General features: G+C 39.4%; 2 protein-coding genes across 2 annotated transcripts in view; one reads left to right on the top strand and one right to left on the bottom strand.

Moving 5' to 3' along the window:
- The first annotated feature begins 2,578 nt into the window (after positions 1 to 2,578).
- LOC143742475 (zinc finger MYM-type protein 1-like) overlaps positions 2,579 to 26,777 on the top strand; it is a 46,949-nt gene continuing 22,750 nt past the window's right edge. The window contains exon 1 of the mRNA XM_077235350.1: positions 2,579 to 3,402. Coding sequence (XP_077091465.1) covers positions 2,590 to 3,402 — 813 coding nt within the window. The 5' untranslated portion in view covers positions 2,579 to 2,589. The remainder of the gene's footprint in view (positions 3,403 to 26,777) is intronic.
- Positions 5,917 to 7,861, bottom strand: LOC143742500 (uncharacterized). The gene is made up of 4 exons (XM_077235382.1): positions 7,311 to 7,861; positions 7,141 to 7,194; positions 6,887 to 7,018; positions 5,917 to 6,292 (listed from the first exon to the last, which is right to left on the bottom strand). Exons 1-4 carry the CDS (start codon positions 7,765 to 7,767, stop codon positions 5,991 to 5,993), a joined length of 945 nt encoding a protein of 314 aa, XP_077091497.1. The 5' UTR covers positions 7,768 to 7,861; the 3' UTR covers positions 5,917 to 5,990.

The following is a 26,777-nucleotide window of genomic DNA, read 5'->3' as shown; positions in this document are numbered from 1 at the left end:
GCTATGTGTGCTAGTGATACATGCTTCATGAAAAAATAAATGCCATCAAAATGAAAACAGGAAGATTACCTGTCCAGCAGAAATAAAGCCATCATGGAGTCACTTTTCAGCCCCTTGAGATCCCTCAGTTGTCGCCACCGCTGGAAAGCCATGCCGATATTGAATCTCGTATGATTTCTTGATTTATCCAAAGACTTTTTGTTCAAATACTGTCTTGCTTTTTTAACTTGTTTGACTTCGCTGCCTCTATATGCAGGTACTGAGAATTTTGACTGTTCTTTCTCTGCCATAATTGTTATTACTAGCTTCCGTGCCTCTTCAATCGGGTGTGCGCATTTGGGCTGCTCCTGTATCAGCAGAGGTGGTATCCATGGTAGCGAGGGAGAGTGACAGTCGCCCCAGCCAATCATTTCTTTCGTCCCGAATGGAATAATGAGCTGTGTTTATTACAGTCCTGACAGTGGCGGTCTTAACATAGAGGCATAGGTAGGCGGCTGCTTGGGGCCCCCTACCAAACGGTCTAGAAGGGGGGCCCCCAACCAACCTCGAAAAAAAAAGACCCCCTTATCATCATGAACGCTTCAAAGGCATGGTACATTTTTATTAATATTCTTAAGAAATACATTGAAACGTTGAAGTAGTGGTTAAAATGTCCAGATCATGGTTATCTGTCCCTACACATACACCCCCCTATTTTCACAATGAAATGGACTAGTCCTTAACGGTGTGCGGCGCGAAAGATAAACACAGTGAGTGACAGGAGGACTGTGAGGTACACACACAGAGAGAGACGAAACGCGAAAATGAAAAGAAGCTACCAAAGTGGATCAATTAAAAGAAAAAAAAGAAAAGATGCCGATAAGTATTTGGCAACGCTGCCAAAGTTGACAAACTTTTTTATGGCTAACGTTACTACTGATACAGACAGGAACAACAACGACGACGTCCAAAGCGTTACAGTAGCAGCAGCTAACGTTAGCTGTGAAGTGCCGTTTGGTGAGGAGGAATCGGATAACGTCAACCAAGCCAATGATGAAGAGGACATCACGTTGTTGCCGCCCGCCGTCACCGACAGTGTTATCAAGGAGGAGGAGGTTGACACACATGAGAAAGAGTTGCCCAGCAGTGATGTCCATTTTGACAGCGATGATGGGGCTTTGGTTAGTTAACTGCCTGGTTAGTTCTGTTACACTGTTAAAAAAAACCTGTAAAATTTACGGTAAAAAAAAACCGCAGCTGTAGTTGCAGTATTTTAACGTAAAAAAATATGGTGGCAACCTTTTATGTTTGTAAAATTATGTAAACACAAAAATAACCCTGTGAAATTTACGGTAATTAAAAAAAAAAAAAAATTTAGTAGCCCTATGATTCTACAGCATGTGATCCATCATATGTTGTGAATGTGATAATCTGACGAATTTTTATAACATTGTGCACAAATAAAGACACACACAGACATCAGTGCATGATGGGAGCCATCAGCCATCAATTAAAAATTTATATATCTCCCAGCATGCATTGCAGCATGTATAAATTATGCTGAATTGCCTTAGTATTTTCTTTTATTATTATTATCTGCTTTTATTTTTGCTGTTGTTTTTTGTACAACTTTTTAGTAGCTTGTTTTGTGACCTTCAGAGTTTTATTATTTTTATAGACCGAGATTCATATGCCGATTCTTGATGTTTGTGTTGGTCTAAATCATCCAGTAGTACAAAACCTTTATTGTACACCATGTGTTTTTAAAGTTCTTCAGATTACCTGTTTGTCACTGCTAGCTCGCATGCGGTAGTGTAGTGTCACAGAGCTATAATACTGAAATGTGAAATTAATTAGTATTAAACATTCCTCATACAATGACACCTGATCACATTTTCTCTCTGATTTTCATGCCATAACAAATGTGTTTTATAATCACAGTTAAAGCAGCCAGAGAAAATCTATTTTTAAATCTCACTGTAATTTTTTTTTTACAGTGTAGTATGAGCCCTAACCCTAGCTGTGCTAATCCTGCTGCCACCGACCAAAGCACTGTTGGCTTGCTGACAGATGACCCGGCTCTCTGGCCTCAGAAGCTCACGGCCGAAGAGCGATGTGTGATCGTTCATAAAGGTCCCATACAAGTAAGTGTAGAATTCCCCAAAAATCAAGAGGGGCGGAGATTTACCAGTAATGATTACTGCATCCAGATGAAAAACGGGGAGAAGATTAATAGGACGTGGCTTATCTACAGTGAATCAGGGGACTGTGTTATGTGCTTTTGTTGCCGACTTTTTGGAGAGGGGAACACACACTTAAGTTCAGATGGTTTTAACAATTGGAAAAACCTCAGAGCTCACCTGAAACAGCATGAGAGGTCTGCTGAACATGTGTCTCATATGGAGTCCTGGCACACGACTTCAGACAGGCACAGCCATTGATCAGCTGAACCAAAATGCAATGATGTCAGAAATTGAGAGATGGAGAAATATTTTACAAAGATTGCTTGCCATAATTATCCATTTAGCTGAGCGAAATCTTGCTTTTCGTGGGCATACAGACAAATTATATGAGCATGGCAATGGAAACTTCCTAGGACAAGTACAGCTGATGGCAAAATTTGACCCTTTCATGAAAGAACATTTAAGAAGAATCCAAGAAAAAGAGCTGTCAGACACTTATTTGAGTAAGCACATCCAGAATGAATTGATATCACATGTGGCAAAGAGCACCCTTGATGCCATTGTTGAAAAAGTGAAGAGGGCCAAATATTTTGCTGTCATAATGGATTGCACACCTGACATCAGTCACAATGAACAGCTGTCTGTGGTCCTGCGCATAGTTAATTGTGAGCTCAACAAAGGCGTGTCCATCCACGAGCATTTTGTAGGCTTTCTTTTGGCAGAGGACATAACTGGCAAAGGCCTACTCGAACTTTTTCTTGGACATCTGGAAACACTGCACCTGGATATCTCTGACTGCCGTGGTCAATCTTACGACAACGGCAGTAATATGCAGGGAAAGAACCAGGGGGTACAAAAGAGGGTCCTTGACCTCAACCCCAAAGCCCTCTGTGTCCCATGTGGAAGTCACACACTGAACCTGGTCATTGGGGATGCTGCCAAATCCTCCACAATATCCCTTAAATTCTTTGGTGTCTTACTGAGACTCTACAATCTTTTTAGTGGCTCTGTTCAACGGTGGGCCATTCTCCAGGTGAATGTGAAGGATTTTACCATCAAGGCCTTGTCAACCACCAGATGGGAATGCCGTGTGGAGGCTGTAAAAGCTGTATGGTATCAGCTTCCAGACATTTTGAATGCCCTGGAGGCTTTACATGACTTCGCCATAGAAAAGAGTGATTCAGAGTGTGCATCCAGTGCTTCAAGCCTCTGCCGGGAACTGAAGAAATGGCCATTTATGGTAAGTTGTGTGGTGTGGTACAATGTATTGTACGTTATCAACAAAGTTAGTAAGATCCTACAGGGCCCCAAAGTGAGCATTGAGACCATGAAGAGGGAAATCTCTGCAGTCATAGACTTCCTCCAAGATTTCAAGGAGCACGGCTTTAATGCCGCCAAAATAGATGCCAGGGAAATTGCAGAAAAGACTGAGGTGGAGATGATCTGGCCAGACGTTCGGCAGAAAAAAACAAAAAGGCAGTTTGACTATGAGGGCACAGAGGAGACTACTTCAACTGCAGAGGAACATTTCAGAAGAGAGTTCTTCTTACACCTAGTTGATACTGCCCTGGTCAAGACTAGGGAGAGATTCTCATACATGGAGAACTTTTTCAAGTTGTATGGATTTCTCTACTCCACTGATATAATGAAAAGCACCGTACAGGCAGGCAATCTAGATGAATGCTGCAACAGGTTTGAGAAGGCAATGGAGGATGTGGATGCAGGGGACCTAAAAATGGAAATTACAGGTGCTGTTAGGTCTTTCCCCCCACACATCTCATCACCATTGGAAGCTCTCAACTACATATACAAAGAGAATCTCCTAGATCTTTATCCAAATCTAAGCATAGCCCTGCGGCTCTTGCTTACTCTTCCTGTTACAGTTGCATCAGGTGAGAGAAGTTTCTCTACACTGAAACGACTGAAAACATATCTGCGCTCATCTATGTCCCAAGAAAGACTGTCATCCCTGGCTGTCATTTCCATCGAACATGAGATAGTGGAAACTGTTGATACAGACTCCATAGTTAAAAGATTTGCTGAGGCCAAGGCTCACAGAGTAAGATTGGTATGAACATGATAGAATAGACAAAAAAAGGCATGAGGAGGAAGAGAGGGGGAGTAGGGACAAAGACAAAAGCAGATGATACACTCAAACCCAGTCATAAAGAAGAGCAGGAGAAGAACAGAAAAAGGAGGAGAGGAAGAGAAAGAAAGACAAGGGAGAGAGAGAGCGTAAAAACAGGCATGAGGAGGAAAAGAAGCAGAGGGATGAGGAAGAGAGAAAGGAAGGGACAGAGACACAAAAGAGAAAAGGTACCTGTCTATCCACCATTCAGTTGGTAATTTTTTTTAAAACAATGGGCCTTGGGCATCCAATTTGCTAAATCCGCCACTGGTCCTGAGAGGACTACAGAAACTCGATTTTTATAATTTATTTTCCAGGGTACTTACATTTTAATTATGCATTGATATATAAAGACAGTTTGAACAAATTCGGAAAAAAGTATTTTTGGGGATTTCTACCTACCCTGCCTATAAGTAAGTGTGATGTTTTAAAATGCAGTGAATGTTTAACAACAATAATCTTGGGCCATCTGCGATCTTTGCCTATAAGGGGTTAATAACAAAAAGAAAAAGAATAAAGCAGCAATTAACGTGGTTCAAGCATTTTAAGACCTTCATGCCAACTATGCTGTTAAGATCTAGGCCAACCCGAAATGTAGGGCTGACAGCCTGACACCATAAAATGTCCATGACGGAGAATATGATAAAAACACAGTCACAAAAGAATGAATTGCTTTGACAATAATACTTAATATAGACTAAGCATGCTTACACACACATGCACACATTTTGTTTTAGATACAGATATTTTAAATATATGATGGGTAACAAAATATTTACTGCAAGTGTCCTCTATAAAACACAATTTTCAGATTTCGCATTACTCTTAATGAACAATTGTCAAAACGTTTCAATAGATATGAAGTGAGGGATTTTGATAAAATATGATTGTAAATGTTATAATAGTGATTTTATAATGTCTAAATATGAATTATAGAAACACATTAGTGAGTTAAAAGGACTATTATAAGCAGCAGAGGACCACTCATTAGCTTGCTTTCATTTAAATGTGTCTGTTTTAAAAGTGTCAGTTTGTCTTCACTAAAGCAAGGCACATTTTCCTTGTTAACTCTATTAAACATGCTTACACACACACACACACACACACACACACACACACACACACACACACACACACACACACAATTTGTTGTAGATATAGATATTTGAAATATACGATAGTTAAATAAATGCTTATTTCAGGCCTCCCATTTAAAACAATTTTCAGATGTCATTGTGATCATAATGTGATATTGCAAAATATGATGCATAAAATGAACAATTGAAGAGGTGAATTTTGACAAAGTCATTTGTAATGTTATTTTAATGATTTTATAAAGTTTAAATATGATTTCAAATGCAAAAACCTTATTATGTAAAAATAATTATTTTACAGACCAGAATGAGCCCATGAGTGCTATCCTCTGCTATTGGGTGGTGATTTTGTGTTTTAGATATAGATATTTTAACAAAACACTTGAGTCTCACGTGATATTCATAGGTCCTGTGCTGAAACTTTTTCTACAAACTTACATGTATAGACAGCTAGGACTTATGAGTTTAGTGTCTCATACAGACTTGTATACAGTAATCTATTGCAAATTTCAAACACACACATTAGTTCTCATTAATACAGGCTCATATGTTACTGATTCTTCATGATTTTCATCTTAAATCATACGCTTGGCAGAATTATTGGAATCACATTCTGCAAAGCTCCTGTTCTCTTAAGGGAAACAGTAGGAAACCACTGAAAGTGCTGTGGCTATTGTCGTTATCATATATCCTCGTGCCAGACCAAAGTTTCACATAGACAACATCTCCAACCTCCAGGATCAACACAGCTCCATTCGAGGAGTTTAACTCGCTCTGAGGCTGACCAGCATATGCCAAAACCACACGCTCTCCATTCTTAAAAATGGACGCAGCTGAGTGAGTTGGGCCATGACTGAATACAGAGATTCTGAACATGTACGCTCCTTTCAGTGGGGCTGTGAAAATACCTAAATCAAATAACAAGAGATACAGAATAAGATGTTTCCTGTATGATTGCTTAATTACCAAACACACTGTTTAATAGTTTTGAAAAATAAGAGATGATTTCAGGCTACGTTTACACGACAACAATGTCCTAAAAACAAACAAGTTTTTTTCTTTGCGTTTTTCGCATACCAAAAACAACGTTGTCAAAGCGATCCCCGTTCAGAGATCCGTGGAAAAGCTTTAAAACGCTGTATTCTGCTGCCAGGCCAGTAGTTGGCGTTGTCACTTTGTAAAGAAACACTACGGATATAGTAGTATAGACTAGACTGATCATGTAATACGAATGCGCATGACATCACTGTTTTCACTAATTGACGTTTTTGTAGTTCACACGAGCACGAAAACGGTATTGTTTTCAAAAACTTTTTTTCAGGTTTGCGTTTTCAGGCCGCCAAAATGCATGCAAAGTTTTACGTTTTTTGTTGAAACTGGTGTCGTGTAAACGGCCCCTAATTCTCTAATACACATTACACAACTGCAGAGAGGTCTGAATGTAGCAGAAGGGTTTTTATTACTCTATACTGAGTTTTATGACTAATTTCATTGATAATTACCTGTAATTGGGTTGTAGGCGTTCCCTATGTTTGTGAAGACGTTTCTGTAGGATAGTGTGATCTCAGAGGTAAAAGGACCAATGTAATCGCTGCCAGATTGAATCAGTCCAGCTGAAAAAGCTATTTCTCTTTCTGTTATTGAAAAACATTTGCAATATTGTGATTACAATTGCGATATTACTGTATTACACTGAGAATGTATACACTGAATATCATTCAGGCACACTTTCAATATCATTCAGGCATAATTTCACCTCTATTTTCCTTTCTCAACTCCTCCACTTGACTCAGAGTAAGATTTGAAATTTCTGTGAAGGAATAAAGATTCTGTTAAATGACATTTACACATTATAAATGCTATGTATTGCATTGGTGTTTTACATTGAGGATCATTGATAAAAGAGTGAATGTTTTGATGAGGTACCATCATCTTTCTTGTTCATCTCTTCCAGGATAAACGTCTGTTGTTCCCTCAGTTGCGTCTCTAAAGCTCTGATGTTTGTTTTCTGCTCTGTAACTGTGGCGATCAGTTCTCTGTTGATGGTTTTCTGCTCTGTAACTGTGGCGATCAGTTCTCTGTTGATGGTTTTCTGCTCTGTAACTGTGGCGGTCAGTTCTCTGATGTTTGTTTTCTGCTCTGTAACTGTGGCGGTCAGTTCTCTCAGTGCTGCATGGATGTCAGTGAAGAACAGATGGTAGTTCTGTTGGCTGTCAGTTGAAGCTTCATATCTCAAAGTGTCTGTTTGAGGTGTATTCTGTCCTCCGTCCTCAGATCTGAGCTGTTGACTGATCTCATTCTCATTGAGTCCTCCATCTACCTGATGCTGTATGACACACACAAAGGCTTCCAACAGCAGCAGTAAACATACTAAACCCTTCATTCTTCACGGATGTTTGTTTCCAGCTCTTGCTCTGTCATCCTCACAGCCTCTCATGTTCCTTTTATAGTGTCCTGATTTACTGTCTTTTGTACTTGATTTATATTGCTTCAGATAAATAAGTAGTTCAAGTTAATTGTTAATCGGAATTAGTGGAATGTTGCATGTAGTAGAGGTAGAGTTTTATCAGTAGATGTTTATCACTACATTTGTGGCACTATGGTGATCTCAACAGAAAATAACTTTGACTCAAAGTATATATATTTTTTTGTATATTATTTATATAGATTAGCGGTCGACATCCTTATCTTGATGGTTATACTACAACACTTATTTTGGAGAATTTTTTTCTTTTAATTCTATATATAATTATAAATGTATAATTTTGATGATTTTTATTATGAAAAATATTCAATAACTTTACTGTAATTCACTCTATTGTTGCCAAATTCACTTCACACATAACTGCTGTTCTGTTGGTTATACTACAACACTTATTTTGGAGATTTTTTTTTTTAAATTGTATATATAATTTTAAATGTATAATTTTGATGATTTTTATTATGAAAAATATTTAATAACTTCACTGTAATTCACTGTATTGTTGCCAAATTCAGTTCACAAATAACTGCTGTTCTGTTAGTTATACTACAACACTTATTTTGGAAAAAAATATATTTTCAATACAGTTTGAATCCGTGTATTTATTGTATTTATCCAACTTTACTCAACTGTTCTAGACTATGTAAACACCATGTTACACATATTCTTTCAAACCCTTGATAAATGGCTATAGTCAACCTGTTAAAGGAGAAGTAAGGTAATTGGGGCAAAGTTGATTGAAAGTAAATCTTTCTATTGCAACATATTTGGTATACCTCACCTTGAATAGTAGACTTGTAGGAAACCCCTTGTCAACAAACTTACCCCAGCAACCTTACTAGACCAATTCTTAATTCAGTGGTGTCTGTTCTGACGACTGTTTAAGTAGCCAAATTCACTTCAAAAACACTTCAAAGGATACATCAGTGTCAATGTTTGTCCAATTGTCTCTTTGTGTATTCTACACAGATAGTGCTTCATGATTCAGAACCTGTCGTCATGACCTCCAGTCAGTGTTCGTGCAAAGCTGGCACAGCAGTGTAAAATCACACTGCACTGCTCTTTCAGACAGCTCATTACTCTGAGCTCAATATCCAGGTTGTCCACCCTGTTCATGCCTGCACAGAAACCGAACAACAATGGCACAAGCCCAGAACTGCAGTAAGGGTTGAGGCAAATGTACTGTATATGTATGTAAGAGTTAGGCTATGTATGCAGCAATAAAAAGGGTAAATTGCTTGTTAAATCACTTGTTATGCTATATTATCACCGAGTATTGGATTCAATCTTGTTTTCTTTCAATTAAGACTAGTTTTGTATTTCTATTTGCATCTGATTAACGTAAGCCTTAGTTATCTTCTGTACAAAATAAAAGTTTTTTTTATAATTGTAACCTTATCACAGTAGGATATTAAGTGTATCTCTTTGTCACACAGAAGTACACTCTACAAGAGTGTGAATGGTAACCCATGTGATATTGGGCTGCTATGTATTGAGGACACTTACAGAGACTTTGAGATCGAAGAGAGGCCCCTCATAGCAACAGGTGAACGTGATTTCACCAAGTACCACATGTTCCTGGATCAACATCTTTGTTGATCCTGGATCAACTTTCCAATCAACCAATCAGATTTGAGGGACAAGTTTACAGCTTATGTCAAGTTTAGGCTTAGAACCAGGGTGAAGTACTTAAACATCAGTGCTATTCACCTTTCATTACCCTCTTATTTTAGGGAAAAGTTATGGGTAGGGTTAGGTTTAGGGGTAGGGATTGGGTAAGGACTACATTTTGGGACAGGAATGTTGATCCAGGATCAACAAAATATGTTGATCGAGGACCATGTCTTACTTGGCAAAATCACGGTGACCCATAGCAACAATGGCCATCAGTGATGCGAAAACACTGGTGGAGACATCGCTTGGCTTAGCCCAAAAGGGAAGCGTGATTTCTTACCAGCAGCCCATACTACCTACTAAGGTAATAAATATCCATATGGATGTTCCACCTTTTCCACAGCTTCCCATCATAGATGACTACCGGCTTGCCCCGACAGACTGAGCGCATGAGCTAACCGAGGAACAACACTTCCACCTGAAAAGTTTGAATGTCACATTTGAAATGCCAAGAAAGATTGAGGTGGCAACCAGAGAGCAGGCTGGAAATTCGGTAAAGAATCAAAATACACAACTGGTGTGCACATCCCAAACACCCAAATTCAGTAGCATCAGCTCCGCAGGCCTTGAAAAGCTGTGCTTTGTCAGGGGAGATGCCTCAGCATAGTCTCTGGCTGAACGGATCCTCAAAGGAACGAGGCAGACAGTTGAGATGAAAAGAGGTGCACACACACATACTGTAACTGTCCATTTCTAAGTTAACCGTTACCCTACCTTGCAATGACATTCATTTTCTTATTACAATACTTTGCATTATGATCACTGTATTGCGACCATTCAACTCAAATTTAAAAACAGCTTTTACTCAAACAGGTGCAGATATGGGGTTTACGGCAGCACAAGAATACTGCAAAATAAGGAACGTTAACTACATGCCCTGTGGTCTAATTGTTCAACCTGACGCCCCATAGCTTGGCACCTCACAAGATGGCCTAGTATTTGACCCTCTTGCGCAGCCACCTTTTGGCCTAGTTTGAGATTAAGTGCCCCAAAGTTACCAGCTACGTTGACTGCAAGTATCCAAACATGCAAGAAGGAACACTGCTGTTAAAAGAAAGACACATGTACTACTAGCAGGTGCAGGGGCAACTTATGCTGACAGGAATGGCATAGTGTGACTTTGTCATTTATGCCCAAGAAGACATGCTAGTCCAACATATAGTAGTTGACCCAGAGGTCACAAATGTAATCCGAAAGAAGGCAGACAATTATTATTTCATTATTTATATGCCCAAGTACCTGACTTTTAACCGATTTTAGGTACTGGGTACAACATTTATTTGAAAGAATAAAAACATTTTCTGCAAATATATTTCTCAATCGTGCTTTATGTACAAATGTATACAATAGGTACAATGGTTTGGTTTACTATAGGCACCTTAGATCATCTATTTGGCCCAAGCCTTGACCAGTGGCTTGCTCTGGTAATTCGACAGAAGGCAGGCTACTGCAAAAAGCTGGTTGATACTACCAGCTATAATCAGAGGGATGATGGAATCAAACAATTCATTCTCTTTGATGCACCTAATCACTCTCTCCACGTGTATTCTCAGGCGCGCAATGTCCTGAGTAGCAAAACCTCTTCACGAGACAGCTGAGAGTTCTTTCCCAGAAAAGGTGGTCTGTGTACTTTACCCGGTACTAAATCATCAACTGTAAAGGCTTTATCAACCATTACAGCCATATCTTTATCTAGTAAAGGGATGATTCCAAAGGCATGTTTAAACAGTTCTTTATCACTAACAGAACCAGAGTACAGTGCTGACACAAAGGTGACAGCACCATGTGGGGACACACCAATCATTCCCTTTACTGTGGTGTGAGATTTGTACTGGGAGTATCTCACTCTGCAAAAGCAGTGAGGAAGGGGTTTGACATTTTAGTTCAGTGTGTGTCAGAGTACCTTTCGAGCACACTAGGCATCATGGCACGGACTGCATCAGGGAACATCCAAATGCCCACAGCATCCAAAACAGAAGCACAGGCCCAGGTTCAAATTGTTCTACTAACAGTTGACTGATGTACGTTGAAGCGGTCCGCTAGATCCTTCTGCTTCAGACCCAGAGACAGATAGACCAAAAAAGAGGAAAAACTCATCAACCAGCGGTAGACAACAGCTCTGTTGGTAGAAAAAAAGTAATTGACTAGTTGTACATTGTACAAGACAAAAGTGTTTGTAACAGCATTAGATTAGATTAGATTAGATTCAACTTTATTGTCATTGTGCAGAGTACAAGTACAAAGACAACGAAATGCAGTTTGGGTCTAACCAGAAGTGTGCAATGTGGAAAAAAAAAAAATATATATATATATATATATATATATATATATATATGTAATATGAGCAATGTATGAACTGTTGTGGCAAAAATTCTGTTAAACATCATCACTGCATAAGAGACACTCAGAGTCAAATTAATAAAAAGATAAGTATTTATTCTTGCAAGAATAGGTTCAGTCTAGAACACAGAAGTTACGCTGTGCAAGAGAGTGACACCCAACAGGAAGATATGAGACAGCCTTTATACTGTTTTCAAGGTTCCTCCTCACCCGCTGTACCTTTCACCCACTCAGATAAGGTCCTTACTGCTGTTCAGTTTCTACTTAAAGACACAAACTGGTACTGAAATAAACTGGCCAAAACTGACCGTCCCTAAGGTCAGAGGTCCTGTCCCATATGTTCCTGAAAAGTCACGCACAAGCACTTACACACATATACTTTTATACATTGAATAGGTTCTTTCTCTTATGATACCTGTTTGGGATCAATGAATATTAAAATTTCTACAACAGTTCCCCCCTTTTATCATTCAGATTACCCAATCATAATAATAAAAATAATAGAACAAATTTTAAGTCATTTCATCACACTTAAAATCATCTCTGGTTTTCACATAACTGACCACTCTCTTAAACATTTGTGAAATAACATTTGGAAAAGTAAAAAGCTTAGGCTGTTTTTGTGGGGATAGTCCCTTAAGTATTAGCAAGCAAGTAAAGACTTTATCTGCGGCCGGGCTGAATGAATAAGCACTGTTATTGCACTCCCGACCTAGGTCGGACCCTCAGTCACCTCAGTATAAACAAGAAATAGTGTTTGGTTTAAGTAGGAAACACATCAATTTAACACCCTGGTTATCATTACACATCTTGAAACCCACATGGCATTTCAACAGGCTAAGAAATACGAAGAAATAAAAGTAGAATAAAATCCCTCATTTCGACCCCTCTCCTTGTACGTCATCACATAGCGGATAACCACAGCTTTTAACCTTCTGTTCATATCAAAAACATACATAGAAAGAAAGAAAAAGAAAAGGAAACATACACTTTAACACATGTCACAGTAGCTCCCACTACTTGTATCATCATATTTTGTTCATCCAATTGAACAGACATCCCAGCTTTAACCAGTCTCTGTACTGAGCTGGAAACACACTATAATGCATGGTAAACATAACAATATTGATAATCCTATCGCTGAAATTGGTAGTACAGTACCCCCAACCCCCCAAAGATTAACCAATCTTATCCATTTACCATCAGTCCACGCCCATTTCCATACATCGCCTCCTTTTTCCTAACCATATTTTCTTAACTTTTAACACCATATTTAATAAAATCTATCCTGAAAAGGTTTTATATTTTTTTATCCATTCTTTTAACCAATGTAGTTGTTCAAAATTAACTCTAATATTTCAAATACGGACCATCTTTTAGCTTATTACCATACATATTCTCCCATGATCGGCCTTTCTTACCCTTAATGGACAGCCTAATCAAGTTTCTTCAATAATAATCCCTATAATTTACCTGAAATATTATCTAATGAATCCTTAACCAATCAAATCATTTGATCTAAGCCCTATTTTGATTCAATCAAATAAAATAATCAAAATCATCACAAAAACAGATTCTTTTGCTAAACTCAAACCATTAGTTGGTGAATCTTCCTTCAGGTGTGTTGGTCACCTCGTTTGCCCCATGGACATTCCGTCTTCACCAGGGTGACACTTTGCGTGCCGTAGCCATGGTCTTCCATCGCTGGTTCGGGAGGTACGTTACTAGCAGGTCCTTGAATCCCTCACTTTGTGCTCTATTGGATGGTTGAGGCCTGTTGGTGTTGTCTAAGGTGAGAGGCTTGGACCCAGGTGTCACACTCTCCAACCATTTTCTGATCCTAATAAGGTTTTCCCTTAAATCACGACCGCACCCCCACTGGAGTGAACCATTTCTTACCTGCTTTCACCTGTGAATGGAGACCTTAAGTATTTTGTTAGTGACCGCTTGTCTTGCCGCTCGTGCCTATTGGTGTGACCTATGGAATTTTCACCATTTGTTCACCTTGCTGATATGCATAAAGAATTTCAAGTTTACTCTCAACACTTGTCCAATTCAACTCTGTTTCTTCTCATTTTACAAATCATCTTATCACTAAATAATTTCTTCCTCACTTAATAGCACTCGGGGTCCTTTTACCCTGAAAAACACTCAACCCACTTTGCTCATGTCCACAACACAATATTTATACATTTGGAACAGAATTAGTTCTGTTTTCTGCAATCCTTCCTGACATTCTGCAAAAGGAAAATCTTAAGTTATGCGCTGCGCAGGTGTGGCCTTGTTTCTTTCTGCCACAATAACAATCTAGGCCAGGATAGTTAGTCAAATTCATCCATAACCATCATTTTATTGGGCACATTCTGCCCTGCATCAAAAGTCTGCATGCTCTGTAAAGAAAAACAAATGTCGAGGTTATTTTCAGATAGTAAAGTACACGTAGTTTCTTTTGTCTGCTGTGCTGCCACGGCCTTCGCTGCTGCATCTGCCCTGGCGTCTCCTGTTGAAACAGTCTTGCAATTTTGTTATCAGCGTGTGCGGCACACTTACAGACAGCAATTTTGTTAGGGAGAAGAATGGCTTCTTGCCAGGCTTTTACCCTATTAAGCCCCTTGTCCTCCCAACATATACCGTCCCTTAATAAACCAAATTTTGTCAATTGTTATCAAAATTGTTACCATCCACCCTTTTGATGCATGAATCATCTCGTGCATCAATCTAACATAATGGTGTTTGGATAAAGTTTGCCATCAACAATAACCCAAACCTTGTCCCAAAGCCAAAATTCCTCCAGACATCTTTCTCTGCCTCTGAAACAAAAATATTACTTAAAGCCACAAACACATCTTCTTATCAGAGCATTTGGAGGGCGACAGCCCTCAGTCTTACAGTGTATCCTGCTTTTCAGGCCTGTTGTTTGGTCTCTTAATCCCGTCATCTACAAACATTGTTTCTGAAAATTCTGTTTCAATTGTTTCTGTCAGGTCAGGTCGTGCTGTACAGACTTGGTCAATGTCAGTCAAACAACATTTTCCCCCTTTTGTTCACAATATTCATAAAAGTGAAGGACTCTCTGGATAATTTGATATTGACTTAGCCAATATGTCACTTTGTTATTGCCTGCAAATCTATAACATTTTAGTTTATCTCAACCCATTATGGACGACGATCTACCACTTCACAAATCCAATTTACATAAATGCTTTTAATCCATAGATTGATTCATAATTACCAGTAGCAGACAGAGCTGGATAACTAATCCATTTAAAGCTCGTCCCATTTTCTGCATCATCTTGTCATCAGATTGACTCAAAACTATTAGCTTCCTTAAAACTTGTCATTTGCCTTAACCCATCTGTAATGATAAAACCCTCATTCCAGAGGTTAATGACACAATATACACACTATTCAGACGCAGTATTCGTACCCCAAACTAACACATAAAAGACATAGAGTGCAGTCACCATCACACACACACATATTAGACACATATTCAACTGTTCATCTTCAATGTTCGCTTTTCATTATATCATCTCTAAAAAGATTTACATTTTAAGTAAGATTTTAAACTTCACATTTTACTGTAGCTTTTACCTAATTTTACATGGTCTCTTAACCAGTTTCAAAGCATGTCTGTTCATTATTCATTTGATCTTAGAAAAGTCAGCTGGATTTTGGTTCATTATCACTATTTTGCTTCAGCTTGCTCTAGCAGGCCGATAACAGAAAGACAGACACAGTTACCATCCCTGCCTCTACTCAAGCATTCTCTCTCACTATAAACAAATAATCTTTTCAACAGCCTCCTAAGACTGTAATTTAGACAAAATTTAATATTAAAGTCATTACATTAACCTTTTACCATTCACCTTTGTTATCCAGACTCTTCTCAAATCTACAAAAGCCTGTCTTCATCTTTAGCCACCACCATGCCTAACGACCTTCAGGAGTTAAAACTATGTTATAGACATATTAGCTCAACATTAACTCTTCTATACATTTTACTTGCCCATATGGCAACCAACATCATGTCCCTCATATAATTAAGTTTTGTTACTGTCTCCGCAGCAAATAATGGCAATCACCTCATGGAATCAGCTGGCTCCTGAAAGCCCACTCCCATTAGCTATTTATCTTTAATTTTCTTCTCTTCAGGGTGTCGTCCCCTGGCATAGTTGCAGACACTTGTCACAATGAAAAATAAGCCATACAATCAATGCGGTTTCTGGTGAGTGGTATTGAGGAACTTACATTTCTGGGTCAGACTGCCGTAACATTAATTTTCACCTCACAGCCCATCTCACCTCTCAATGCTCTGCTGACCCCGGTGGCCTCCAGTAATCAGCGCTCAACTCTCATACCTTTCTCACAAATAACACCTCCATCCGGCGTTGCCCAATGTTCGTGACCCCCTGCGTTAGGCTGTCCCCTGGCCAGGAAGATCATCCCGTCATTGAGTAGCCACTCATACACATGTACACACTGGTGACCGCTCTTTCCCAATACAATCAGTTTTCTTCAACAGAACTCAGCTGTTTTCTGGAGCTTAGGAAAGGCACGTTCAAGAGTCACCAGAGCCATTCCGATTGCCTAATAGTGTTCACAGGGAGACAGGTTAATAACAACAGTATTTAATCACTTAAATCCATTAACTATCTTAAAAGCAGCAACCTAGCTACTTAGACTATACTCAGTGAATTTAGGTCACAACCGTACATTCAGTGTACTTCATCTGTAGCCGGAGCCATCGGTCCTGAATGGTGGAGACTAAATTTGACAAAGTTGTTACTGGTCCTAAATTACGCTAATCAAAATGTCAACTCTATTGTTTAAGGTCTGTATTATTATTTTAAAGACTTCTTTAAAGTCATTCAGTTTTACATTTAAAACATTTTTAACATTTAAATACAAATTGCCCTCTGAATGGTAATGATTTCTTTTAACATCTCTGTGTCAATGGTTTTCAACTGAAACACTGTGCTTTACTATAAATAGCTTATTATCACTTATGACACAGGCTCAGATAACAGCTTTTAGCTGACATTGGATGAGAGAGACTCTGAGGCATTCAAGACTGGTACACTACCCTCTCATAAACTTCTAACATCAAACTTTATCTGCCATATTTTAACTCTAGCCCAGCTTAAGGTATCTTTGCCAGAAGTTACATGTGTTTTCAAATAAACATAGTTTTACAGTTGTCTTTTGCCCACGTCAGGGAATCTAGACATTACAAATTTCCATTCAGATTGAGTCTCTGTCGCACTAGCTGTTTCAGCCACAGCACACATCAGATTTAGATAAGCGAACTGTTTCATTACAGCCAATAGCAGACTCATCTTTTGAAAGCAAAACATCAGCTTCTAGCTCTTTCATGGTCAACTTTTCAAGCTGTTTGTTTAATCAGATGCCTTTCTACACATTTTACATTTAGCAACCGTTAATTCAGTAGCCTACTACTTCTGCTTATTTGTTCTTACATAAAAATAATTATTCTAGTTCTCAATAACGTTTCACATTTCTCAATCTCAATTACCATAGTTTAATATTTGACTTAAGTTTTCTCTTGGAGTTTATCAATCTCCAATTAGGATTTACTTTTTGACGAGGCAAGCACTCTCTGCTTGTGATACTTTTGCAGTTATTGTAAATCATCTGTGAGATTAGTCTCTCTATATACTCTAAAATCTTTTTTTTAAATGTTTAATTACAACACAATCATCCTGTTAGTTACTTTTATATATTTTATCACATTTGTTGGTGTCATTATCTGTAATTTTACCTCAACCTTTATTCATCAATTCACTTATAAAAATTACTATTATAGATCTTTTCTTCAAAAGGATTCACTTTAAGAGTTCAATCCTTTGACCTTGTTTTTATCTATTGTTCCTTCTCAGACGAAAATGTTAATATCATCATATTAAACACAGATCTACTTTCAAGCCCACATTAACACCAGAAATTTATATAACTTAATTACACTTTGTTTATTACACCTTCTCGGTGGGCATTTAGAGTTACGTGTTAAATGGTCCTGCTGACCACAATTAAAGCACTCTCTGTCGGCTCCAACTTAATGCACACTCTTGAAGCAGTGTGTCTCATTCAGGAATGCAAACAGAGCCACTGATAAGCAGTTCTCTGTATTCTTTTACAGTCCACCAGTGGCGGATTCAATCCCCATAGCCGAATCATAATCTTTATCATTATTATTGGCAGAACATTAATTTTCATAAGCTGCATCGAAATGCTCAAAATATTCTAAGTTGTTATCACAAAGTTTTCGTTTAACTTTAGTCATACTTGTCCAGGGAAATTATCCCCGACCCATAATTTCATTTATAAAACAGACAATATCTTTTGCTTCAATTACTTAATATCAACAAATATCCAACATTATACATTAATTGATTTCCAAAATTTTTGGTCAAAGTTGTCTTTAAATTTTACTAATTTGGTATTATCATCAACAACCCTAATTACAGAACAAGTACATATCTAACATCCGGAAACCGGGCTGAATAAGCAAACCCTGTTGCTGTACCTCCAGCATAGCTGGACCCTAGGTTCAAAACGCAATGGTTATCAAACTAAAACTAAACCTAATTTCAATCATTATTTTACCATTAAAATATAGAATTTTTCCCCATTTTGCTTAATGAAACATTCCTTATCTTTATATCACATTAGTCCCCGTTAATCATACTCAATGCCTTATTTTTATTCTGAAACTCATTTTTCATACCATTTAAACAGTTAATTTGACTTCCATAAATTCTGTCAGACATTTTATTTTCATCACATATAGTTTTCTACTATATTCCTTCCATCTTTCCCTACATGCCAGTTCCTTCTGCATCCTCTGTTCTACATGCTAATTCTTTCTTTTCTCTACATGCCAGTTCCTTCATTATCTAACCAGTACATGATTGTTTGCTTACAATCCCCACACACATATCTCACACACCAACCTTTTTGTTTTTCACTTCCCTCTTCCATCAAGTCTCTCACTTACAGTTCCCTCTATTTCACACAGACAGCCTTATTGCTGCTTGCTACTTCAATCCTTATCATGTAAATTTAAGTTCTCAGACATCTAATGTCATGCATCCATTTACTGGATGAAGAAGTAAAAACTTTATTTCTCCTGGCAGTTCGAATTTTTTTATCTGCCTATTCACACGTTGAATGCAGCCATAACAACCTTTTTGTTTCTCACTGCCCTGTTCAACTAATTCCCGCACTACTTTTAATCTCGTAGCGCTCAATGTTCCCTCACCTTGGAAAATCGTGATATTTGGTTAAACTTTTCAATACTCTGCATGCATTTTCTCCCCGTAATTCTTTCAGCATTTGACAGAAAACCGGTATATCAAATTTTGGCAAGCTTATTTTGAGATTTCCCCATACTGGCTGTTTTCTGTTCTCTGTGGATTTTGTTCGACGCTCGTCTAGTAATCTGTCTAGTAATAGTAAACCTAAAATCGGACAGGGGTCATTAATTATGGTTCACCCAAAATCAGTATTTCAGTTAGCCTTAATTAACTTTTGGTGTGGCAAAATCTCTTGACCTGTTCGTAGGTCTCAATTTCCCACTTTTGGTGTGGCAAAACCTCTTGACCTGTTTAAAGGTCTCAATTTCCCACTTTTGGTGTGGCAAAACCTCTTGACCTGTTTAAAGGTCTCAATTTCCCACTTTTGCGAGAGCTCAATCCTCGGTCAAAACTTCTTGACTCAGCCTCAGTTTAGAAATCTCTTGACCTGTTTAAGGGTCTCAATTTCTTGGTCGAAGACCTCTTGCCTCAGTCTATGCCTTAAATCTCTTGATCTCGCACCATAGAAAACAGTCTCAGCCAGCATGGTTCGCTCACTCTTATACCAAAAGAAAAATATTTTACCCCAAAAGAAAATATTTTAGCCGTCTCTTACCAGAGATGTTTTGGGTTGCCACGGGTTCGCTTTCATTCAATTTAGGGCTGCAACTAACGATTATTTTGATAATCGATTAATCGGACGATTATTTTTTCGATTAATCGATTAATCGGATAGAAATTAAATTAGATTTTTTTTTTATTATAACTAAATAAAACCGTAAATCAGGGTATTTATGTGTAAAAGTGTACTTTAAAAAGTGCAAAAGCCACACATTGAGTTTTACTAATATCAATATTTGCATTGTTTTTAATGATAATTGCTGATGGCAAGTTGACAAACATGATTATTGTTAAAAAAATGATATCCAACATATTATGTTTTAACACAATTTTTGTTAAAACAAATTTACACTGACATGTTGTTCAGATGTGAATATCTGAACTAAAAACAAACTAAAAACATCTAAAATATATAATTCATTTAATTTTTATTTAAAATTAATTATATATAAGGAATATAAGGATAAAGAATATAATATATATTATATATGTATAATATATAAAAGAATATAATATAAGGATAAATTGATTAAATAAATATAGAAAGACTGAAAACAATTGTGTGAATTTAGAGCCGCAGTAGATCTCGTTTGAAAAACAATTAAAACTTAGTAGACAAATGCTATAAAAAGAGAACGGAATGGAGGTAACGTTACCCAGCAAGCTAACAGGCTTGAGTAAAGGACAGGAGAAATTATGCATTAGTGCACAAGCATTCGCTGAAAACCACTGAGTACAGTGACTAAAAAACAATATTTTACTGCTGCTGTTATTAACTGCCTTTGTATTTAATGCTTCACTTTGTAAACACGGTTTTAATTTAACATATTTCTGCGGTAGCGCTATTTTAATCCATCACTTACGTTGCGAGCGAACTGATTGCACAACCTGATGCTCGAGACAAAATACAGACATCCCGGAAGTCCCGGGAGTCTCCCGCATATTGATTGCGGCTCCCTGATGCCCGCGAATTAGTTCAAACTCCCGAAATCTAGAGCGCGCAAGCAAGAGCGCGCATGCGAGACAGAAGAGACTGCTCCAAACCGTGTAGCGCGCGCGCTCGGCAGAGCGCCTGAGGGAGAGAGACCTTGCGTGTGTGTGCGTACCAGTAAACGCTCCCCGTGACGTAAGCAGACCAACTAATCGATAATGACATTCGTTGACAACGATTTTCATAATCGATTATAATCGATTTTATCGATTAGTTGTTGCAGCCCTAATTCAATTCCAGTGGAGTTTCTCCTGACCCTGATAGCGGTCGGCACCTCTCTCTAAAGCTTACGAGGTAGAGCTGGAACTGCTCAGTCCAGGATGATCAATCACCGTCCGCTCTCAGGTCCAGAAGGCACTTCCAAGGAATCCCACTGTTCTGACACCAAATTGTTGTGGCAAAAATTCTGTTAAACATCATCACTGCGTAAGAGACACTCAGAGTCAAATTAATAAAAAGATAAGTATTTATTCTTGCAAGAATAGGTTCAGTCTAGTACACAGAAGTTACGCTGTGCAAGAGAGTGACACCCAACAGGAAGATATGAGACAGCCTTTATACTGTTTTCAAGGTTCCTCCTCACCCGCTGTACCTTTCACCCACCCAGATAAGGTCCTTACTGCTGTTCAGTTTCTACTTAAAGACACAAACTGGTACTGAAATAAACTGTCCAAAACTGACCGTCCCTAAGGTCAGAGGTCCTGTCCCATATGTTCCTGAAAAGTCACGCACAAGCACGTACACACACATACTTTTATACATTGAATAGGTTCTTTCTCTTATGATACCTGTTTGGGATCAATGAATATTAAAATTTCTACAACAGAACAACATGTACAGATATGTCCAATCTAGTAGCAGTAATATTATAATAGTAGAAAGAATAATATAGATTAATCCAGTGTATTAAAGGTGCAATATGTAGGAGTTTTGCAGTAAAATATCCAAAAACCACTAGGCCAATGTTATATATTTTGTTAAGTTGATTACTTACAATATCCCCAATTTTTCAAACAATTTGTAAATCGTGAGAAAATTGTGATTTTAACCAAGGAAACGGGGCGTGTGAGCAGGGATGAGGAGTCGCCAGTCAATGACGTCATATCTGCGTTACCCTCGGTTTCCGCCAGGTTTGACCTCGTACTATTGACAGGTCTGGAGCACGAGGGCTTCTCCTGTATGGAAAGTGGTCTCTGGCTGAACTCCAAGTGGCCATACATGGAAGCCTCGCCTTATGGGACTATCACATGCGACTGTCATGGAACTGGGATTTGTGAGAACAAGGTAATATGGCGATTCATTAAAAACATGCTAAAAAGATGTTTGACATGTAAAATCTTAATTTCACTTAAACTATTGTCCATCCTGGCTCAACACTAAGTGACAAGATCGGGAAGACCACACAGTCTGCAAATAATATTAAATGTTTTAATTAGTGAAATAGGCAAAAATATAAAAAATTGTACATGTTTTCACTGTGAATTTTAGTGCCCACACTGCAAGGAAGCAAGCAATCAAATTGTATTTATATAGCACTTTTCCAAACAAATCAATGCAGTTCAACGTGCTTTACAGGCACAAAAATTAAAAGAAAATACAAATGCAGATAAAATACAAGAATAAAATAAAAATGTATAAAGATTTATTAAAAAGGACATGAAACAACATTAAATTACAAACATTGTAAAATATTATAGGAAGGCAAGACTAAAGAGATATGTTTTTAATTTAGACTTAAAACTATTTATATTTTCAGCACGTCTTACTTATTCTGGAAGGTTATTCCAGAGACGAGGAGCGTAGCGGCTAAGAGCAGCATTCACAAATCTTTTAGTTCTACTGTGTGGTACTGTTAAAAGTAAAGAATCTGAGAATCTGAGAATCCTTACCGGTTCATATACTGTAAGTATTTTTAAAAGATAGTCTGGAGCAAGTCCAATCAGTGCCTTATAAACTAATAAAAGGTTTTTAAAATCAACACGAAAAGTAACAGGTAACCAATGTAATGATAGTAGTATAGGTGTAATGTGTTCTCTCTTCTTTAACCGAGGAGTTTAAGTGTGCCAAGGTCAGACTGGAAATGACTTTAGCAGAGTCACGAGACAAATGTGTAAGGGAGGCAACCCCTGTGGTAAAAACTGGTAGAAAGTGGTCAGCAAAGAAATCTGTAGTAGAGGCAAAGGCTGACCTTCAAATTGGGGATATCGTGGGACAGGTACAGCATGGAAGAGGGGGTTTTGGGCTGAGTTTAGCTCCTCCTAAATGGCACAAGGCAGGCCCAGCTCAAAGGAGGAAGCTGGTAGTCAACGAGGTGCGAAAGCAGGAGGAGAGGATGAGATGTATAAAGGCCATTTCCCAGGCCAAGCAGGGAGAGTGGATGAGATGGGAGAGTGTGGAACAACGCAAAATGGGCTGGCAAGACCTTTGGTCAATGGAAGAGAGTAGGATCAGTTTCCTTATTAGGTCAACATATGATGTTCTCCCATCACCACAGAACCTAAACCTCTGGGTAGGAGATAATGTTCATTACCTGCCACATTAAGGCACATTTTGACAGGATGTAAGGTGGCTTTTAGCCAAGGTCGGTTTACTTTGCGCCATGACCAAGTATTGCGATGTTTGGCTTTAGCATTGGAAGGCAAGCGTAGTATGACCAATAAGTTGCCACCTGTTCTAGCAAAACATTACACGCAGAAGACAATATTCCTCCACCCAGGCGAGGAACCACCAAGAAAAGGTGCTAACAACAATTCTCGCCCGGGACAACTGGAAGCTGCTAGGGACTGGAAGATGCTGGCTGATCTTAAACAAACGGCTTATTTTTCCACCTGATATTGCCACCACTTACCTACGACCAGATATTGTTTTGTGGTCTGGATCAGCACGCATTGTTTAAAAGATAGAGTTAACAGTGCCATGGGAGGATGCGGTAGATGAGGCATATGAGAGGAAGAAACTGCGGTATGCTCATCTGGCCACTGAAGCAGAACAGCGAGGATGGAGAGTCCATGTTTATCCAGTGGAAGTGGGTTGTCGAGGTTTTGTGGCACACTCTACAACCCGGTTCCTCAGAGACGTCGGATTCAGTCGCCAAGAGTTGCGTCGCACAGTAAAGAACTTATCTGAAGCAGCAGAAAGGAGCAGCAACTGGCTGTGGTTGAGACGGAAAGATTCTAGCTGGCTGTGTACAGGCCGCCATGCTACGGTTTCGTAGATTTCTTGAAAACTTGAAGAGTCTGTTGGTTTATTTGTATAGGTTGTTAGTATTTACAGTCATTACGTTCCTGTGTATATTGCGTGAATGACGGGTGGTTGGGCAGATATTGTGTTTTGTGGTAGGTGGTATGCCATACGGAACCGTTGCCACTGAAACAGCATATTAACGCACCAGTGGGGCTCGACAGCCTTAGTCAAACGGGTTGGCGCGTATGGTTGAGTTGCGGAGAGATTGTGAGATTGTGGTTAGGTCTCAGCAGCAGGAGGGATGTAGAGGTCAGTAAGCTGGGCTGAGTTGAGTGGGGAACGGAGGGGGGTGACTCTGGGACGCCAGAGTCACTGTCGAGCCCTCTTGAGGTGTCGTGGGCTAGTCGACGAAACACTGAGGACGGAAGGTGCCCACTTGAAGACCCTAGAGATGTTCCCTACTCCGCTCAATCCAGAGGGTTGTTATGGGGGGAACGCACTGTTGTTGCAGCCGTTGTGTGTGCTGACGCGCAATACACTGCTGCTATCAACACCAGAAAGAAGGAGATTCACGTCACCAGATGGAAAGAAGCGTAAATGGATGGAGAAGCATAGGTTACTGTAAAGCTACGTCTTAGTTGGTGATTATCTTGGCGAAAGCCGAGTACAAATCAGCATGAAGTTTTAACACCTACTCTCGTGTAATGGAAATCTTGGTCTTTGTCAATACTCGAGCAGCAGAGTTTTGTATTAATTGTAGTTTTTGGTAGACCAGAGAGAAGGGCATTATAATAGTCAAGCCTGCTAGTTATAAATGTATGCATTCATTTTTCTGTATGGCGCAGAGAGAGAAATGGTCTTATTTTACCAATGTTCTTTAAATGATAAAATGCTATTTTATTAATATTATGGGTTTCAAATTCTGTAACTGCCGTAAAAAATGATTTTGTTTGTGGTTCACTGCTCTCAACTCTCCAAGATGAATTCCAGGAAAACAGAATCACTGAGTCAGTGAGTGAAAGAACGAACCACCATCTTCGTTTCCAAATCTCTATCTGTTTATTACAAATTTCTTATCTCATGAAATAAACAATATAACATTTCCCTGGTGTAATCATATTTCAGTTCCAGCGTCCATTTGTTAATTTAAATTCAAACATCTTAATACAGATTTCTCTATTTTCCACATACTAGTGAGCAACATCTTTCACAATCACATTCATAGAAATAATCATGTCTTTACAGAAGTACAATAACCCCAAAAGAGTAAATCATGTTTAAAGCTATATACAGGTCCTTCTAAAAAAATTAGCATATTGTGATAAAGTTCATTATTTTCCATAATGTAATGATAAAAATTAAACTTTCATATATTTTAGATTCATTGCACACCAACTGAAATATTTCAGGTCTTTTATTGTATTAATACTGATGATTTTGGCATACAGCTCATGAAAACGTCTCGGTTACGTATGTAACCCTCGTTCCCTGAGTAGGGAACGGAGACGTTACGTCGGATGACGACGAATGGGGTTTCGCTTAGAAAGCCTATCAACTTCGAGTATTACAAAACGAGCCAATGGCAAAGAAATGCCATGGGTCTGCGGAATTTGCATGACGTAACTCCGCCCCACCTCGTGGGTATAAAAGGAGGGCGCCAGCAACAGGCAGATATGTTTCTTCGCTGAGGAGCCAAGACTGAGCTCAGGCGATCCCCGCGGTACAGCGGAAAGTGGCAGGCAGACGTAACGTCTCCGTTCCCTACTCAGGGAACGAGGGTTACATACGTAACCGAGACGTTCCCTTTCGTTGTCACTCCGAGTTACGTCGGATGACGACGAATGGGGTTACCAGTCTAATCACGCCACCTTCTCAGCTGTCTTCCAGTGCCCTGCGTAAATCTGAGATCCCTGTCGTGAGACTGGCACGGACGAAGGACTCCTATTTAGCACAGGAATACCAAGGTACACTGGGGAGCATATCCCAAAGTTTAGGGGAAATATGCAATTACTGCCAACCCAGAGGGGGGGGGGACTTAGAGAATACACATATGACCCGAAGGAGACATATGGAGAACACTGGGGTGTCCAGCCGCAGGTGGAATATTTCAACCCCAGGGGAGGCAAGGTGGCTTGCCAAGGGAAAGACACATGCTCAAGAGGCTTACAGTGGAAATACACATGTGGGGGTCGCTCAGGGGAGGGACCATGCACACGGGAGGCACCTAGCCGACGCACAGGCAATAGACACTGGCGCCAACGTCAGGAGTGCTGGAGGAACTCAGGGCTTTTCGGGGAAGCTCACCTGAGGAGAATATCGCACGTATCCAGTCCGTGGAGTGGAATGGCGAGCAAGCGAAGACACCTGAGCGGGTCCAGTACTAGCTGGTTGAAGCGAGTACATGAGAGGACACTGGCTCCACTCGGAGATTGTAGAATCTGGCGAATGTGTTAGGTGTCGCCCAGCCTGCAGCTCTGCAGATGTCTGTTAGCGAGGCGCCAAGCGCTAGAGCCCAAGAGGATGCCACACTCCGGGTGGAGTGGGCGGTCACACCAAGGGGGCACGGTCGACCTTGCTGCTGGTATGCCAAGGCAATGGCGTCCACTATCCAGTGAGACAACCTTTGCTTGGAGAGAGCCTTTCCCTTCATCTTCCCACCATAACAGACAAAGAGCTGGTCTGTGGTCCTGAAACACTGCGTCCTGTCTACATTGGCGCGGAGGGCGCGTACTGGACAGAGCAGTGCCAAGGCTGGGTCTGCCTCCTCCGGGGGCAGCGCTTGCAGG

Source organism: Siphateles boraxobius, unplaced genomic scaffold (genome assembly GCF_051911475.1).
Source record: "Siphateles boraxobius isolate OS27281-9 unplaced genomic scaffold, OSU_SipBor_1 19, whole genome shotgun sequence".
NCBI lineage: Eukaryota > Metazoa > Chordata > Actinopteri > Cypriniformes > Leuciscidae > Siphateles > Siphateles boraxobius.
Note: the sequence above shows the minus strand (reverse complement) of the source record. Positions and strands in the feature narration are given on the sequence as shown.